At 36.1% G+C, this 20,619-nt stretch overlaps 1 protein-coding gene across 5 annotated transcripts in view; it reads left to right on the top strand.

The window, feature by feature from the left end:
* Positions 1-20,619, top strand: part of PRKG2 (protein kinase cGMP-dependent 2) — a 120,147-nt gene that overhangs the window by 24,664 nt on the left and 74,864 nt on the right. For 3 of the 5 annotated variants that reach the window (XM_061145714.1, XM_061145713.1, XM_061145712.1), the window contains exons 3-6: positions 13,794-13,960; positions 14,988-15,101; positions 16,523-16,628; positions 20,239-20,302. In XM_061145714.1, the coding sequence (XP_061001697.1) occupies positions 13,794-13,960; positions 14,988-15,101; positions 16,523-16,628; positions 20,239-20,302 (451 nt within the window). Of the gene's footprint in view, positions 1-9,315; positions 9,441-13,793; positions 13,961-14,987; positions 15,102-16,522; positions 16,629-17,831; positions 17,853-20,238; positions 20,303-20,619 lie in introns of those variants that run through there. The other 2 variants (XM_061145715.1, XM_061145717.1) reach the window with 2 other exon arrangements.

Consider the following 20,619-nt stretch of genomic DNA (forward strand, 5'->3'; position numbering starts at 1 on the left):
TGGGCAGTGGCAACAGTTGCAAAATGTTGGGAATGCATTTAATGCCACTGAGCTGTGCACTTAAAAATCGTTGAGATGGTACAATTAGTGTTGTGTATTTTACCACAGTTGAAAAAAATAAATGTCTGAGGCTGATTTGAAAGCATGTCCCTAAGTGCCAGGATGTTTTAGATTCCATATAGGATGCTGGGAAGAAGGAGATAAGAGTAATGATTGTCATTTTCCTGTATTTATTGGTTATCTTGTAAAGGACAGTCAAATATAGCAAAGTCTTGTGAAAAATGAACACCAATTGATTATTAATTAATCAACTGCTAAGTTCTTAATAGTAACTGATTGATTGCTTGTTGAGCCTTCAATGGAGGCTTGTTCCCAGCACTGTGGGAAAATAGAGGGAAAAAAACCAGCTTCCGACTCCCTTGTGTTTTCTTGTTTACAACTGTAATTCTTAAGTGCAAATGCACATTGTAATCACCAGGGGAGTATTAAAAAATACTGATGTCCTGGTGCAACCCCGAAGGAATCTGATTAAATCGGTTTGAGGTGAGGACCCTGGGTATCAGGATTTACAGACGGTCCCTTGATTATTCTAATGTGCAGTGACAATTGAGAACCATTTTGTTATAGGAACAGGCCTTCCTGCAGCTGACCCCAGAAATATTCAATTTGACACTTTAAGAGCAATGCTCATTACCGACGTCTAAGAGAACTATTTACCATTTCTACCTAATTACCACGCAGCACAATGATGATAATGCCCATCATTGTGTGTGTCAGATTAACGGCCTTAGAAGCTGTGGTTGTTTTCAACATTTCATTGTTCAAGTCTATTCTTGGATGCTCCCAGGAACTGGATCATCTGCACACATTTAAGAAAGGGAGAGAGAAATGTTGTAAGCATGAAGTAACAGTAAACATGATTAAATTACAACTATACTTAATTACATGGGCCATATAGGGTAAGAGGGTTGACAGGAGGAAGTCATGCTCATTTTCTGATTACCCACGGAATGACCTCATCTTTTCATGCTAGCTTCTCAAGTTATAAACGTGTGCATTTGTTAGCTATTATTTCTTGTTGGTTTATTACTCAAAAAGTTTAGAAAGTGAAAACTGAAAGTGTTAGTCTCTCAGTTGTGTCCGACTCTTTGTGACCCCGTGGACTGTAGCCCGCCAGGCTCCTCTGTCTGTGGGGATTCTCCAGGCAGGAATACTGGAACGGGTTGCCATGTCCTCCTCTGGAGGATCTTCCCAACCCAGGGATCAAACCCAGGTCTCCTGCATTGTAGGCAGATTCTTTACCATCTGAGTCAGCAGAGAAGCCTTATCTTGCTTATTTTCTGTGCCTGTTTTGTGGGTGACTGGCATTTCCCATTCCACTCTTCTCTCTGTACCCAGATTTTTTAAGGTGGAAATTAAATGTGCTTTAGTGTTAGTTCTGTTAGGTCCCTATGTCTTGCCAGGTGCCATTCTGGATTTTAGGTAGAGGATGAGGAAAGGGTAGTCACACCCTTGAAGATCACAGTCTCTTTGGGGAAATGAAAATGTATTGCAGTCTTGTGTGATTGATGTCCTAAGAGATGGGTGTGTGAAGGAGGGAAGGAGCACCCTTTGCTTTGTGGGATCAAGGAAACCTCCGCTGAAGAGCCGGCGTTGACCTGGGCTTTGAGGAGGAGTGGATGGCTGGGAGACACAGTGGCCTGGCGCATCTGGAGATCTGTGAGCCTGGGCTACCCTGAGCATAGGGAGGCTGAACAGACGAGGGGTCTGGACTGTCAGAAGTTTTACTCACATCGTGAAGAGTCTCCTTTGATAAATAGCAGTGGATCTCAAGTATAGCGCTTTTAGAGCTGTTTGAACTCAAAGATTTTTAAGTTGCTGGTAACTTGCAGACCTACAATAGTACCACTATCGCTTCTATAATATATTTCATGTGCCAGGCCATATTCTTAGGGCTCTGTATGGTTAACTGACTTAATTCTCATAGAAATCCTATGACCTGTGGACTGTGTTTATTGTCATTTTACAGCTGAGAAAACTTGAGATTAAGTGACTTGCCCAGGGTTCCACAACTCACAAGGGACAGAATTAGAAATCAAGCCCTGGTATTACAGCTTTAGATCTTGGGCCCTCGACAAATATGCCTTATCATATGCTTTCTATTTGTATATGCGATTAAGCCATGAAATGCCACACAAGTAAATTTGCCTTGGCCTTTGTACTCACAAGAAATACTTGACAGATAAGAAGGTAGGTGGAGGCCCCTGGTCCCTGCTGGGCACTGAGCTTTGTGCAAAGAAGTTTGCAAGACACATTCTATGACCTGACGAAAACAAACAGTGAGAACAGGGGCCTGCCTGTAGTAAACAGGACCAGTGAAGGAAGATTGAGAGCCTAGCTTAACAAGAACTGTCAGTGGACTTTGACAAATTAAACTTCCTGAAGCAACAGAGAGGACAGGAATTTATTGCTTCAAAGAATGTTGATTATATAAGTTGGGGGTATAAAAGGATTACAGAAGGATTACCAATGGACACTGCCACTGATGGGCATTAATTCGAGATCCAGCCCTATTGGAGGCACGTTAAACTGAGCATAGGGTCTTTGCAGTGCTTCTTTGCGGTTTCCAGAACTTTTCCCATCCCACCCTTCCCCACACAAAAGCATGCTATTATTACTACTATTGCTGACGACAACTATTACTGCCATTTATTAGGAATATATTGGCATCTTATCTTAGTTAATGTGCATAGTATCTGTATGACATGGGTTATGATTTCTCAGCTCTGTTTATAGGGGAGAAATCTGAGGTTCAGAAAGGTTAAGTGATTTGACCAAGGTCACACAGCTAGGAAGTGGCAGAGCTGGGATTTGAACCTAGGATCTTCTGCCTCCAAAGCCATATATGCATTTTAGCTTTTAAATGAGTTTTTAATTAACGTGCTCAAACTGTAAAGTGAACACACCCATGTAACCTCCAAACAGATCAGGAAATAGAATCTTCCTTACCAGGACCTCAGAAGCACCTCTGCTCCCATGCAATCCCTAAACATTATCTATTTCAAATGTGCATGTGTCATGCCCCACTCTTTGTGACCTTATAGATTGTAGCCCTCCAGGCTCCTCTGTCCATGGGATTCTGCAGGCAAGAATACTGGAGTGGGTTGCCATGTCCTCCTCCAGGGGATCTTCCTGGCCCAGGGATCGAACCTGCGTCTCTTACATCTCCTGCATTGGCAAACAGATTCTTTACCCCTACCACCACCTGGGAAGCCCACTTCAAAAGTAGCACTGGTATTATCAAAGATTACTATGCCTATTTTTTAACTTTATGTTAATGGAATTATAGACATGGACTCTATGGAGTCTGACTTCTTTAGTTTATATACGGAGAGTCATTTATGACATTGTGTGTAGCAATGGTTCGCTATTATTGCTCTATATTGCTTGTTGCGTGACTGTGCCACAGTTTCAGTTCTACTTATTGATAGACATTTGGTTGATTCTGGTGTTTAGCAAATTTAAATAATGCTGCCATGAACCGTTTTGCACTTGTCTTTTTATTTATATATGATTTATGATGGGTGTATACCTAGGAGTGGGCTTCCCAGGTGGCTCAGTGGTAAAGAATCCACCTGCCAAGCAGGAGACGTGGGTTTGATTCCTGGGTCAAGAAGATTTCCTGGAGAAGAAAATGGCAACCCACTCCACTATTCTTGCCTGGGAAATCCCATGAACAGAGGAGCCTGGTGGGCTATAATCAATTCATAGGGTAGCAATTAGTCAGACACGATTTAACAACTGAACAACAACGAAAATACTTAGCAGTGGAACTGCTCGCTGGTACATTTTATCTAAGTTCACATTTAATATAGATTGCCAAATACTGTGAGTAGTTTTCCAAAATGGTTGAACAAATATACACCCCTACCAGCATTGTATGAGTGTTGTTACTCCCCATTGTCACTGGCGTTTAGCATTGTCAGTCTTTTCCATTTGAGCTGTTCTGGTGGGTATGTTTATGGTATGTGTATGTTGTGCTGTTTCATTGTGGCTTTGACTTGCTTTTTCTTGATATTTAACAAGGGTGAATGCTTTTAATTTATGTATCCTCTGTTGATGTCTGCTTTCCCCCTGTAGCTTGGTAGTACAACTGTTGTCATAAATCAAGTATCTATGTATCTTTGGATGGCTTTTAGGTCTCTCTGTGCAGGTCCAAAGGTCTCTTTGTCCATCCTTGTGCCAAGAGTATAGTCTCTCAATTTTTTTGATTAATAATAATGCTCGATATCCATTATTTTAAGTCTTTTAGTTTTGTTATTGTTCTTCAGTGTTGTGATGGCTATTCTTGGGCTTTCTTATGACTAAGAATTTTAGAAATTGCTTGTCAATTTTCATAAAAAAAATTTTAGGGTGTTTATCGAGACTTCATTGAACCTGATCAATTTGAATACAATTGAGATCACTAAAAAAATTGTCTTCTCATTCATGATCTGCTACTATGCCTCCATTTATTTAGATATTCTTTCATTTCTCTTGTTATTTTGTACTTTGTAGAAGGCTTACGCATTTTTGTTATATATAATATTATGTGGTTGATATTTTTGGTCTTTTAAAAATGATGTCATTTAAAAATTTGCATTTTTACTTTGCTACTGGGATATAGAAATACAACTGAATTTGCTTATTGACCTTGAATCCAGCAAGATTATTGAAATCAGTTATCAATTTTGATAGTTTTACCTGTATATTCTTTCGAGTTTTCCATTTATATAACCATGTTTTTTGGAAAGGATGGCATTTTATTACTTCTTTTCCTGTGTTTATATCTTTGATACACTTTTTTCCTTTTTGATTCTTTTATTCTCTTTGTATTAAATTTGCTCAGACTCTATTCAGGGTGAAATTGAAGTGTCCCATTTCTAATATCTAAAGGAAAGCATTTCCAGAAAGTGATATGATACTTTCTGCTTTTATTTTGTTTTACAGATTTTTTTAAAAAAATCAGATTAAGAAAATTCCCTTCTATTCCTAAGTTACTAAGTGCTTTTTTAAAAAATTAAAACATATATGGGTGTTTAATTTTATCAAATAGTTTTTCTTCATTCAATAAGATTTTGATATATATTTTACTCCTTTACCCTTTTCATGTGGTTAATTATTTGCTTTTTAGTCTGGTCTAGATGTATTTATTTTTGACCTTTGTACCTATCTTTATTAGGGATATTAACCTTTAATTTTTCTTGTAGTATGGGTTTTTGTTATTAGGCCATTCTTTTTTTTTTTTTTTTAGGCCATTCTTGCATTAAAAAATAAGTAGGAAAATTTTTTTCTATTTTCTGGAAAGGGTTATATAAGCTTAATAATATTTTTTCCTTAAATATCTGGAAAACTTAAAGATAGAATTCTAGGTCTAGAATTTTCTTTGTGAAATAGTTTTTATCTATTTATTGCTAATCAGATTTTCTCTTTTTTTTTTCTTTTAATTTCAGTGTTGATATACTGTATTTTTATGGGGAATTTTCTTTTAATCTAAATTTAAAAAATAGTTATTTATACTATTCCCTCATTTTCCATATCTGTGATATTTACGGTGATGTCTCATTTCTCATTTCCAGCATTGGCAATTATTCTTTCTCCCCACCCTCCTAACCTTCCCCCCACCACTGCCCCATTCTCCATGAATTTATCAATTCTATTAGACTTTTAAATAAAGTATTTTGAGCTGTTTTGATTCTCTTCAATGCACTTTTTCCTTCTGTGTTATTTTCTGCTTCTTGTTTCTTTATTTCCTTTCCCTCTTTTAAGCTCAGTTGCTTTTGTTTTTCTAGCTCTTTAAATCACTTTCACTTAAGTTGCTCATTTTTATTCTGTTTTCTTTTGTAATTTATTTAATAATGTAAGTTTTCCTCTTAGTTTTGAATTAACTGAATCCCACAAATTTTGAAAAATCACATCTTTATCATTTATTTCAAAATTTTATCTGACTTCTTTATGATTTAATCTTTCTTAATCAGTGGGCTGTTCAGAAATATATTTGAGGATTTTCTGATTATTTTTTATTGATTTTATTTCTGATCTCTAGCTTAGATTTTTAGCTTCTATTGTTTTCAAAGAACATGCTTGTATTATTCAATCTTGTGTAATTTGTTAGATTTGCTTTATGATCTTCATATGGTCAGTTCTCATGAAGGTTCCACATGTCACTGAAGAGAATGTGCATTCTGAATTTGTTGGAATACAGCTTTTTAAAATGTCAATTAAGTCAAGAGATTAAGTAAAGTTTGATAGTCAAGTGTTTAGATCTTCTATTTTCTAACTAATTTTTGCCTGCTTATTCTATTAGTTACTTAGAGGGATGTGTTAAATCTCCCAAAATGATTGTGTTTGTCTATTTCTTCTTTTAATTTTGTCAGTTGTTTTTTTTGGTTAATTTGATGACATCTAATTAGATGGATAAAGATTTAAAATATATGTATCTTCTTGATGCTATCAATGTAAAATATTGCTCTTTGTTTCTAGGAATAGTATCTTTCATTAAAGCCTACTTTCCTGTATCAAGGAAAATTTTCTTTACATAGGCAGAACTTGTTTTATTGTGCATTCACTTTATTGCACTTTAAGATACTGCATTTTTTACAGATTGAAAATTTGTGACAACCCCATGTTCATCAAGTCTGTAGGTGCCCCATTTTTCCAACAGTTTGCTCACTTCTTATCTTTGCATCACAATTTGACAATTCTCACAGTATTTCAAACTTTTTATTACTATATTTGTTATGGTGATCTGCGATCAGTGTTCTTTGATATTACTACTGTGAGTTACTGAAGGCTCAGATGATGGTTAGCATGGTTTCACAAGAAAGCATTTTTTAAATAATATGTGTACAGTTTTTTTAGACATAATGCTATTGCACACTTAATAGTCTACAATATAGTGTAAAGATAACTTTTATATGCTCTGATAAACCAAAAAGTTTATGTGACTCACTTTGTTACAATATTTGTTTTATTGTGGCTGTCTGGAACTGAACCTGTGATATCTCTGTGGGTTGCCTATAATTGGGCTTCCCTGGTGGCTCAGACTGTAAAGAATCTGCCAATAATGCAAAAGACCGGGATTTGATCCTTGGGTCAGGAAGATCTGGAGAAGGGAATGGCTACCTACTCCAGTATTCTTGCCTGGAGAATTCCATGGACAGAGGGGCTTGGCGGGCTACAGTCCATAGGGTTGAAAAGAGTTGGACATGACTGAGTGACTAAACCACACCCATTCCTATAGTTGGTGTTACATAGTATATCATTTTCTGCCTCTCTATTTTGAAGTTTTCTATATTATTATCTTTAAGGTATACCTCTTATAAGCAACATATACTTGGTATTGTCTTTCTTTGTTTTTATCAATCTGACAATCTGGTCTTTTAATTGAGATATTTAATGTAAACAAAAAATGTTTGGGTTTAACTTTAGCATCTTACTATTTGTTTCACTTTGATTTCTTTTTTCTCTACCTCCCATTTTCTTGAATTAATTAAGTATATTTATTATTCCATTTTCTCTTCTGTTAGCTTTCTAGTTAAAGATTTTTAGACTCATCTTGTAGGAGTTACCCAAATTGTAACATACATTCTTAATGTATTCAATTTCCAATATAGACTAATAGTTTTATCAATACTGAGACCTTAAATTTATATTAACTCCATTTACTGATCATGCAATTTTGGCTCTTGTTTTCATACATTTATCATGTATATCAAACTCTACAAGGTATTATTCTTATTTTTTAAATATTTATTTTTATTTATTTGGCTGCCCCAGGTCTTATGAATAGTTGCGGCATGTGAGATCTTTTATCTGTGGCATGCAAACTCTTAACTGCAGCATGTGGGTTCTAGTTCACTGACCAGGAATTCAACCCAGGCCCCCCTGCATTGGGAGCACAGAGTCTTAGCCCCTTGACTACCAGGGAAGCCCCCTTTACAAGGTATTATTATTACTCTTTTATGAAGATGAGCTTCCTTTAGTCACCCACATTTTACTTTTCCCATTCTTTCTTTCTTCTAACTTCTGGGATCATTTTCGTTCTCTGTTAAGTCTGTTGCCAGTGGAACTGTATTTGGAATATGTATTCATTTTCCTTTAATTTTTAAAGGCTCTTTTCACTGGGTAAAGATATTGAACTAGGCTCTCTGAAGCACTTTGAAGATATTCCATTGTCTTTTGGTCTCCATAATTTATGTTGGCGAGTAAGTCAGTCCTATTATTGGTCATTTGAAGGTAATAATGCCTGTTTTCTCCAGCTGCTTTATAGATTTTTCTTTTGTATTGGTTTTCAGTAATTTAGCTATGATGGGACTAAGCATGCTTTTTTATGTATATATTTTATTTGGCATTTGTTGTGCATCTTGTCCATAGCTTGATACATTTTCACTGAGTTAAGAAAATTCTTAGATATGATGCTTTCATAGATTGTTTCAGACTAATTTTTTCCCTTTCTTTGGGGCCCAGTTACATATATGCTCAACTTCTCTATCATGCCTTATATGTCTCCTATGTTTTGCTTTTGTTTTTATTGTTCTTCTTTCTATCCTAGATTCTATCCAGTCTTCTATCTGGATATATTCTGCCTGCCCAATTCATTTTCTAATCTTTTTCAGCTGTGACTTATTAGATTTTAAACCCATCTATTGAGTTCTAAACTTCAGGTATTGCGTGTTTAAATTCTAGAATCTCTACAATATTGTAAAGTAATTAGCCTCCAACTAATAAAAATAAATGAAAAAGAATTCTAGAATCTCTATATGATTCATAAAAAGATTCATTTTCTCAGTTGACATTTTACATTTTATCCTTGATTGTCTTAAACATAGTTATACTACAGTTTTTACCTGATACATACAATTTTTTAATCTACTGTGGATCTGTTTCTGTTGTCTTTTTTCTCTTCATTTCCATCCATTTGATCTTTTCTCCTGGTATGCCTGGTAATTTTTTATGTCATGCCAGGTACTCCATATAGAAAAAATGTAGAGAAAATTTGAGCCCTAGATTTTGTAAACATCTTACAGGAAGATTTACCTTTGCTTCTCACAGGCAGTTAAGCAGGGGCAAGTAATTTTAGGCAAAATAGGATTTGTAGTTTTAAAGTTAGTTTTTTTGTTCTTTTATTCCTGTTTGGGTTAGTCGTTACTTCTGGGTTACAGCTCTTTTGATGTCCCATCTGTAATCCTAGGTTTACTAGGATCTATCTTGGCGTGTTTTAAACACTGACTTGTGTCTTCCAAAGTCTTTGAGGCTGCCAAAACTCTGCTCAGTGCTGCCTACAAATCAGTAAATGCCTTAAAGGGAAAAGAAGAGGTGAATGTCAAGTTCATGTTCTCTGTTGATCATCCTTCATCAAGCTGTTGCTGTGTTGATAGGTCTCCAATGCTATCAAGCAGGTTTGTAAATATATATTTCAATCAGTTTTTATACTTGTTTCATGTGAGCAGGGAGAGCTGTGCTTATAATGGTTGGCCTATATCATAGTTAGAGAAGGGTGGCAAAGTTCATACACTTAATCACTACTGTATGTAGCTTTGTAAACAGAAAATTCAAGATAAGACTCACTTGTCCAAGAATTTATGAATTACTTTGGAGAAAAACTCATAGAACTCTTTTCTAAAAGAATATTATAATGTGTTTATGTACTAAACTAAGTTAAAAGTATCTAGAAACTCTTTGAGGCTGTGGACCATGCTGAATTGTTTTTTATGTCTTTAGTAAATGCTTAGTAAATTTGTTGAGGTGAATGGGCATTAAAACACGTATTCTAGGAGTTTGGGATAGAATAAAAGGGTGTGTCAGCTACTTTATGCAGGCAGCACCAGTCATAATGGATTTCTTGTTAGATGTATAATATTTGGTAGGTCGAGGGGGAAAGAAACTAAGTTAAGTTCAAGGAGAAAACATATGCCAAGTCTGAAGATGAAGCTGGCAGGCCTAGGAGACAATGAGGTCACCAGTCTATCTGTAACAAAGGATTTGTTTTAGGGAGTAAGTACTGGATGTGTAGAGTGGATGCATGTGATGAGAAATGTGGGAATACCACATTGTGGGATGTTGATTTTCTTCTATGGGCAAAAGTCTTTTCATAATATTTCCATGCAATGTTAATAGAAGCTAAGCCAGACAAAGAAATAAAGAAGACGTTGAGGTTTGGAAACCATTGATTTAAACAGATTTGTTTACTGCAAGATTTCTTTGAAACTTTAAAGTGTGCATGGTGAATTCCAAAAATTGTCTAAACTCAACAAATTTTTGTTTATAAAGGAACAGTGCTTCTGGGAACATGTTTTGGGAAATTGGGATATGTGGGCATTGAGGAAATACTTGCTGGAATATGACACTAGCATGAAAGGCTTGTGAAAGCTTGAGCTTTTATGGTATTGTTCACAGCTTTCCCCCAAGAACATCTTGCAAAAGTCTTTTTTCACTTTATATTAATTGAGTGAATTAATGGTTTTAGTGGATAAAGGAAGAATGAGATCAGAGTGAAGTCAGGTTTTTACCAAAATTAATCTGATAGAGTTGGACTCTAAAGAAAGTGGAGTGCCAAAGAATTGACACTTTTGAACTGTGGTGTTGGAGAAGACTCTTGAGAGTCCCTTGGACTGCAAGGAGATCCAACCAGTCCATCCTAAAGGAAATCAGTCCTGAATATTCATTGGAAGGACTGATGCTGAAGCTGAAACTCCAATCCCTTGGCCACCTGATTTGAAGAACTGAGTCATTGGAAAAGACCTTGATGCTGGGAAAGATTGAGGCGGGAAGAGAAGGGGACGACAGAGGATGAGATGGTTGGTTGGCATCACTGACTCAATGGACATGAGTTTGGGTAAACTCCGGGAGTTGGTGATGGACAGGGAGGCCTGGCATGCTGCAGTCCATGGGGTTGCAAAGAGTTGGACACGACTGAGCGACTGAACTGACTGAACTGAATCTGACAGTGTGGTATAGGATGTGTGTGTGTGTGTGTGTGTGTGTGTGTGTGTGTGTGTGTGTGTTTACCAGTTCTTTACCAAAATTAATCTGATAGTGTGGTATAGGATGGACTACAGGGGTTTGTAATTACCACTTACAGGGGTAAGTAATTGCCATGAAATTAAAAGACACTTGCTCCTTGGAAGAAAAGCTATGACCAACCTAGACAGCATATTAAAAAGCAGAGACATTACTTTGCTGACAAAGGTCTAGTCAAAGCTATGGTTTTTCTAGTAGTCATGTATAGATGTGAAAGTCATACCATAAAGAAAGCTGAGTGCCAAAAAATTGATGCTTTTGATCTGTGGTGTTGGAGAAGACTCTTGAGAGTCCCTTGGATGGCAAGGATATCAAACCAGTCCATCCTAAAGGAAATCAGTCCTGAGTATTCATTGGAAAGACTGATACTGAAGCCGAAACTCCAATCCTTTGGCCACCTGATGCGAAGAACTGAGTCATTGGAAAAGACCTTGATGCTGGGAAAGATTGAAGGCAGGAGAAGAAGGGGATGACAGAGGACTTATGGTTGAATGACGTCACTGACTCGATGGACATGAGTTTGATTAAGCTCCGGGAGTTGGTGATGGACAGGGAAGCCTGGTGTGCTGCAGTCCATGGGGTCTCAAAGAGTCAGACACAACTGAGTGACTGAACTGACTGACATGGGTAAGAGATTAGATGCTGAAAAACCAAAAGGAAGCTGTTAAAATTATCCAGACCTAAGAACCTTTTTCTTGGATGTGGTGACATCCTTGGAAGTGGAAACGAAAATGGATAACAGTGATATTTTGTAAAGAGAACTTACAAGATTTGGTGATAGATTATATGAAAGGGGAAGGAAGTTTTCAAGGTACTCTGAGAGTCTGGATGCCTCTGAGGCTGATGGAGTCACTATAGGGAAGAAGGAATTTCTATACAGGACTGTTTTTTTTTTTCCTTCATGGAGCCTATGACTTGATGAAGAGGATCATAAAGTACTAATTCCATGAACTTTCACTTTGGGTTGGGGAATCTTCTTTCTTTCTTTTGTTTTTAATTTGGCTACACCGTGAGGCATGTGAGGTCTTAGTTCCCCAACCAGGGATTGAACCCTGGGCCCTGGCAGTAAAAGTGCTGAATCCTAACCACTGGACTCCCAGAGAAATCCCTCGAGAACTTGCTGTGTAGAAAAGATCACAATTTTTACACAACAAAGCTAGGAATGGGAGAGAGTTTGAATGAAAAATACAGGAAAAAACTCTGATTAAAAAAAAACAACACTGTATTTGAGTGAATGCAAATATATTGTGTAAAGTTTCTGACTTAGCCCACAAGACAACTTTTCTTCCAGCACATAATTCTAAGATAACTACCAATAAAATATGCTAATTAGAACATTTGAAATTTATGGTGACGATGATTAGGTAATTGCTTTGAGCTACTTCTTTTCCAAAGGAAACTGAAGTGTTCTAGGATTATCAACAAATGGACCTCTGATTTGGGGACTAAATATGCTGTGAGATTGTAAATGTAGGTTCTGTCTAGTCTAGGCATACTAAGAGTCAAAATATAAGCAAAACGAAACTGTCACCATCACCCTTTATGTCTGATAAAACCTTATGAGTCCCAGGGGAGGCGACTTCTCCAGTTGAGAAGAAGAAAGAGATGGAATGGAAGCGGCACAGACTTCAGACTCATAGACTTAGATTTAAATCCTGGGGGTGGGGGTGGATAATTGCTTTTCAACTTTTAGTTTGTGTGTGCATGCTCAGTCCTTTAGTCGTGTCCAACTCTTTGCGACCCTATGGACTGTAGCCCGCCAGGCTCCTCTGTCCACGGGATTCTCCCGGCAAGAATACTGGAATGGATTGCCATGCCCTCCTCCAAGTGATCTTCCCGACCCAGGGATCGAACCGCCATCTCTTAAGTCTCCTGCATTTGACAGGCAGGTTCTTTACTGCTAGTGCCACCTGGGAATCCCAGCTTTTAGTCTATTTATATAAAAGTAGAAATAGTCATTATCTTACAGAATACTAGTGAGGGTTAAATAAGATAAAAATGACTAGCACCATAAGAATTAGGTATGTGTATACACTAATGAATGAGTACTGTGTTATAGACTCTTACATAACCTTCTATCTATCAAATAGACCTGCCCCCTTTCCATTTAAAAATCATATGTCCATTAGTATTGCACCTAGAGATCTTGAAGATTGCTACATTTGTGATGATGACAATTAAGAGAGATGATAAAATTGATTTCATCATGATTAGCAGAAAAATATTCAAAGATATTTTCAAAGAACTTCCACATAATGAATGGTAGTTATAAGGGTCAAGTGTTGGTGGAGCTAGAAAAGAATTTTTGTCCTTGCCAGAAAAGTTGTAAATTGTTATTGTTGTTATTCAGTTGCAAAGTCGTGTCCGACTCTGGGACCCTGTGGACTGCAGCACACCAGGCTTCCCCGTCCTTCACTATCTCCTAGGGTTGGCTGAAACTCATGTCCATTGAGTTGGTGATGCCTTCCAACCATCTCATCCTCTGTCACCCTCTTCTCCTCCTGCCTTCAGTCTTTCCTAGCATCAGGGATTTTCCCAGTGAGTCAGCTCTTCACATCAGGTTGCCAAAGTATTGGTGCTTCACCTTCAGCATCAGTCCTTCCAATGAATATTCAGGGCTGAAATCCTTTAGGGTTAACTGGTTAAAGTTGTAAAAACACATGGGTAGTAATATTAAGAATAAAGATATTTTTCACTAATTGTAACTCAACATTTCCTTTCCATTACATCAGTGAGAAGAAGCTCATTACAGATGCCCTTAATAAAAATCAATTTCTGAAGAGATTGGATCCTCAACAGATCAAAGACATGGTGGAATGCATGTATGGGAGAAGCTACCAGCAAGGGAGTTACATTATTAAGCAAGGAGAACCAGGAAACCATATCTTTGTACTGGCAGGTGGGTTTCACAGATTTTTACAGTTATCATATAACAAATATTTGCCTATTGTTTAATGATTTTTTGCACATATTTATAAAAATGCAAAATTGGTTGTTCTATTTGTAGAAAACATAACAGATTGAGTTCATGAAATAGTAATATTTGTTGGTCAAATCATCCTGATGTTAATAATTAATATTTATAGAATGCTTTCTATATGTCCAGCATCCTACTGAGTGTTTAATAGAGAGATCTCATTTCAGCATACCCATGTGTTTACAACTTTAACCAGTTAATCCTGTATGGTGAGAGTGTGTTTAATTTTGTAAGAAACCACCAAACTGTTTCAAACTGGGTGTACCATTTTGCATTCCCAGCAGCAGTGCATGATAGTTCCCATTGCTCCACATCCTCTCCAACACGTGGTATTGTCAGTGTTTTCAATTTTGGCCATTCTATTAGGGGTAGAGTGATATTTCATTGTTGTTTTAATTTGTTTTTCCCTGATAAATGTGATGTGGAGTATCTTTCCATAAGCTTATTTGCCATCTGTATGTCTTCTTTGGTGAGTGTCTGTTAAAGTCTTTGGCCTATGTTTTAATTGGGCTGTTTTCTTATTGAAGAACTTTAAGAGTTCTTTGAATTAATGTATTTTGTAAAACAGTTCTTTATCAGATGTATCTTTTGCAAAAAAGATATTTTCTCTCAGTCTGTGGCTTGTCTTTTAATTCTCTTGCTATTATTTTTCTCAAGCACTCTTCTTAGTGACTTCATTTATTAATTCTTACTTATCACCACCATATGAAGTAAATGTTATTAACTTGATCTCTGTTATTGACAAGGAACCCATGCAGAGTGGGTACCTCTTTATGCTAATCAACTAATAGAGAGTGGGCTTCAGTCTGCATTCCTAACCACTTTATTATAATGAGAATCGTAAGATAGCTCACCTGAATGCTTTGTGTACCTTCTGCTTGTTTTCTTTTAATTTATGGAATCTCAGTGGATTTTGATTATTTGTGTTTTCTTACATTCTACTGGATAGAGGGTCGACTAGAGGTGTTCCAAGGGGAGAAATTGCTGTCATCCATCCCTATGTGGACCACGTTTGGGGAGCTAGCCATTTTATACAACTGTACCAGAACTGCCTCTGTGAAAGGTAACAGAAGAAGAAATGCTGTAGTTTTCAATTGCTACACAGTGTTAAAGACAGTCGAAGTCACTGTTGCATCCTGAGTCTTTTTGTCTTCTGCTGTGCTCCTTATGCTTTTATTAATAGAAAGGCAATGCTCATAAAGGGATTTATACTGAAGCACTTGTCCGAATGATTCAAGCTTAAAGAAACCTTTCCATTGGATACCTGTATTTAAAATATGAATATGGCTTTAAACATAATTGATTCTAGTATTTGCTTTAGTTGCCAATGTCAACTTTTTACTATGTAGATATTTGTCTTTGGCTCATCCAGAATGTTTGCTTTCTATTCTCCATGAGGTGATGACCCTATTATAAATCAGAACAAGTAATTATAGCAATAAAATGTGTAAATATCAAAAAGGATATGAATTAATTAATGAGAGTTTTCCTGAGTGATTTCTGAGATTAGTTCAATTGCTTCTCTTTAGGGTTCTTGTTTTTATTGACTTTATTCATGGTCATATCATGTTTTCTGAATTAACTTACATCTAGTGTTTCTCAGTGTTTGGGACTAGTTTATCTGTGTGAGCATTGTTGCAGTATTTGATAAAAATGCAGATTCTAAGGCTCCACTCCAAACTATCTCTGGCAATGGGGCCCAGGGATCTTTATTTTTTAACAAGAGTGTCAAAATAATTCTAATTCACTCTAAAGTTTAGTAAACCAGAGATTTTGATTTTGGTTTATTCTGTAGGCTTTCATCACTGCTATAAAAAACAACTCACTATCATAATTTCATATAGATTTTTTGGAGTGACTACTTTTACTTCTCTTCCTTTTTAGATTATATTCTTGCTTTTAATGTCTTTCCTATGAAAAGGCTGTCTCAAAAACTGTCTTGCATAATCTCTTTGAAAGTGATTTTATATATTTTATGTAAAAGTAACCATAGAGATTCTTAAAATATATTGGCTCTCGTTAGCAACGGTGTCTAAACAACATAAAAAGACATAAAAACAGACTCACAAGCAGAGACCTTTAACTTTCAATTATCTGCTTGTGAATTCTTCACTTTCTGGAATAGATGTAGGCTGGCTGGCTTTCTATTGTATCATAGCCCAAATCTAAAATACATCCCGATGATGCAGTGTATAATTAAGAATTGCAAACTAATTTTAATATCATCCTAAGCAAACATAATTAGAATGGAAATCTTTTGCTGCTCACTTCCAAATCATGGTTCATTTCAAAGCCAAAAATGATGTTATAAAATTACCTATTCTTTACATCATACTTCCTTCCATTTTGCGTGTTTAAATAATGCGTTTTCCAAGAAAGATAATTTTATGACAGTACATGAAAAATTTATCGATTAACATTTTGGAATGTTTTCTTAATGTAAGAGCTCAACAGTGTTTTATTATTTTCTTGATTTTTCTAAAGCTATTACCAATGTTAAAACATGGGCACTAGATCGAGAGGTATTCCAGAATATAATGAGAAGGACAGCTCAAGCTAGAGATGAACAGTACAGAAACTTCCTCAGAAGGTAAGAGTAATGCATTGATGGCAGAAAGAGAAGGTAGTCTAGCCATCCTGTGGGTATGTTGGTTTTATCAGAGTAATTATTTTACTATAGCTTTTTTTATTTAAGCATTTTCCACATGATTAAGCCAAAGGAACACAAGTATTTTCTTGCAGTAAATGCCACTATATATGAAAATTTGTGTTTCATTCCCATTAGCCTTTTCACTGATTTATTTCTCTTGCTAATTTTGCCCTTGTGTTGATGGAGTCATTTCACATAGTATAGAATAATGTCCAAAAAATTCCTAAAATATTCATTTGGGTTGCTCAGTTGACTTTTAAAGATATACTATAATTTGAAAGTCGATAACAAGAGGTAATAATGCTTTGTTTAAAATAATATTAAATTATTTTACTGTCCTTATTTGCTTTACCTGAGACATTTTCTCATTAGCATAGCCACACTATCTTCCTAATGACTATTATTTGTAGCAAATTAACTTGCCAAAAATGTTATTATGCTTGCCATCATGACATGGAGCCTTGAAACATGCATTTTGTAAACTGTTCTGAACCCCCAAGTGCTTAGATGCATTATAGAGAAACAAGTACCTATAGCTAAAAAAAGGCAGCAACACATTAAAAACATTTTTTGGAAAGTATAAGTTTCATATTTAAAATCTTTCTGTGTGTTTTGGGGGAGATTTGACAGTCTCTGAAGTTGCGATGTGTACTGTAACAGTATGTAACCTATGACAAGTGATAATAAAATATCCCACAGTTTCCAAAAATAAATTCTGAGTTCTTTTTAAGTATAATTAAGTTTATCTTGCATAACTACCCTGCAGAGTCAGTGATTTTAGGAGTGTGCAGTGCCTAGCCCATAGTGAGGACTCAGTGAATACGGAGTGGAGGCATTGTTAATCAGTAGAACACTGCGGGCATTGAGGTTTTTCATGTGGACTCTCTTTGATGTTCTTTCCCAGACACAATAATGACTCCTGGAAGAGAGCTGCAGTAATGACAAGCAGGTGCCTTATCTATATGCTAATCAACGCCTTAGCCATCAGGTTGTGGGGTCTACCTTAGTATTTGTGTCTGACTCTTTGCCACTCCATGGACTGTAGCCCACCAGGCTCTTCTGTCCATGGAATTCTCCAAGCAAGACTACTGGAGTGGGTTGCCATTACCTTCTCCAGGGGATCTTTCCGACCCAGAGATTGAACCTCGGTCTCCTGCATTGCAGGTAGATTCTTTACTGTCTGAGCCACAGGTTATCTCAAAATCCAGCAACTGAGCAACACAGATCTGTATTTAAAACTAATGCAAGGACCAAACAGGGATACATAAATAACCAGTGTCTGTGGGTTGCATCATGTCTGAGATAAAACCTGAGCCGCTAGGCATTAGTGGTTCATTACCTTGAAATCTACTGTGTTCTGCCTCAGTGGAAGGAACTCAGGAGAATTTACTAGTGCACAGTCCTTCCTTCCTTTTTACTTTCCTTTCTTCTTTTGTTATCTCATTCATACATTTTTTTCAACCAATATGTATTCCAGGCCTAAACATGGTGAATTCAGTGGTGAACAAGATAAACCTTATCTATGCCTTCATAGATGGGAGACAGATTAAAGATTTTTTTCTCATATTAATTTCCTTACCAACCCCCAAGGGTGATAAGCTCATAGGAGATATTTTTCACTAACATTATAGATCCCAGTTTGGACCAGAATTAGAACTTTCATAATTGGCATATGCTAATCAATTAAACCAAAGGAACAAAAAGTATTCCCTTGCAGTAAATGCCACTATACAGGAAAAAAGGTTCTGGTTAACCCTTTTACCTTTTCATCTGTAAGAAGACATATTAGAGAAATACATTTGTCTTTGCTTCATAATATACAACAAGCTTTTTTCCATTTACATTTTCTTTCCCAATGGCTCAGTAGAAAAGAATCCACCTGCAGTATAGGAGACCTGGGTTCAATCCCTGGGTTGGGAAGATTGCCTGGAGAAGGAAATGGCAACCCACTCCAGTATTCTTGCCTGAAAAATCCCATGGACTGAAGGAGCCTGGCAAGCTACAGTCCATAGGTTGCAAAGAGCCAGACCCTACTGAGTGATTGAGCATGTTATGAAATATTTGACATACATCAAATGATGCACAGTACATATGTAAGGTATAAGATACAATAACAGAATGAGTGCCATCAAGCTACTGCCCGATATAAGTAGACAGCTAGCAGTGCTGACGGGGTTCTCATACGCTCTCCTAAGGTCATTTTCTAGCCTTCCTTGGGGTATCTCCTCTCCTTGGTTTAGTCTGTAATCTGAAGTTTAGTAATCATAACCTTGGTATTTCTCATTATTTTGCCTCTAGCTTGATTTAGCCTACTTTTGAATTTGACAAAATTGGTATTATTTTTGTAAGTCAATTTTTTTACTCAATACCTTTTATTAAAGTTCATCTACTTGGTATTCCTTATTATTTTGCCCATAGCTTGGTTTGGCCTAGTTTTGAATTTTACAAAATTGGCATTATTTTTGCAAGTCATTTTTTTGCTCAATTCCTTTTATTAAGTTTCATCTACTTGGTTACTGCAGTCATTTCTTCTATTGTAGAGTTCTGTCAGCTGACTCAACCACAGTACATTTACTGGTCTACCACTGGGGGTGTTCCAGTGTTTGGCAATTACAAATGATTCAGATGCAAAAGTTCTTAGACACAGCTCCTGGCTACATGCCTCCTGAAGCACTGTGCAAGAATCAGTTTAGATATTGTAAAGTAATTAGCCTCCAACTAATAAAAATAAATGAAAAAAAAAAAAAAAAAAAAGAATCAGTTTAGAGCTCTCGTTTTGAAAATCAGACCCAATTGTGTATTTATGGAGCAGCATCATTTTTTTCCTTAGCGGTGTCAAATTTTAGATGGTAAGAAAAAAGTATTTACTTCACAGAAATTCTATCAACAGTCCTGAGTGAAGATGGGTAAAGTAGAAATTTCTTTAAAAGTACAATTTAATCATATTGATTAGTTAATAATACTGAGTGGAATTTTTGTTTTTTCAAATAATTTCAATGTTCTTTTCCTTCTCTGTTCTTATTACATGCCTCTGGCTACCATTAATTTTAAAAGATTGTACAATATGACTAATAATCAAAGATCATTTCCATGCTAATTCCTATGTTCCCCCTGGATTCAGTCTTAACTTAATTACAGGATTTAGATGAAAATCTGATCCTCCTCTGGAAGTGGAGGACCTCATTCATGCTAATAAAAGAGATATTGAAATGTGGAACACATTTCTGGATGTGATTCACTTTAGAAGCCAACAATAAATATAAACATTTTTTTTTCTCCAAACAAAATTTGGTCATTTTCCTTTCATGGTGTCTTACAATTTTTATTTATTTGCCTAGGATAAATGTCTGCTGTTTTATGTGATCATATAATTTCAGTATATTTGAAATATGGTTTTGAAATTCAGTTATTTATGTATGATATATATGGAGGTTTACTTTGGAAAAATTAAAATATTTGTTTAAATGCATGTATAAATCTATGTAGAGATGTGTATTTGTAGTTTTATTCAGGAAGATAATTAAATAAAGGTTTCATTTTAATTTTGAAGTGTATCCTTGCTGAAGAATTTACCTGAAGATAAACTAACCAAGATCATTGACTGCTTGGAAGTGGTAAGAAATTTTAAAGTAAAAAATATATATTTCATTAAGAGATTATATAATCTTGTCATTATTAGCCTTGTAAATGAATAAAAAGCAAAAGATGGTGATCACTAGTCTACAGAAACCAGGAAACTTTTTCACAGTAGAAAAACTTCAGGCTAACTCACACTGAATTAAGGGCCTGGATTGGGATTCAGGGACTCTTCTGAAATATATAAAAGAAAATTGGATTTGCATGTGTAAAGATTTACATATTTTAATCTTTTTTAGTGTATTTTATAAAACTAATCTGCCTTACTCAAGAGGCATTTCATTTTCACCAGTTA

Source organism: Dama dama, chromosome 6 (assembly GCF_033118175.1).
Source record: "Dama dama isolate Ldn47 chromosome 6, ASM3311817v1, whole genome shotgun sequence".
Taxonomy (NCBI): Eukaryota; Metazoa; Chordata; class Mammalia; order Artiodactyla; family Cervidae; genus Dama; species Dama dama.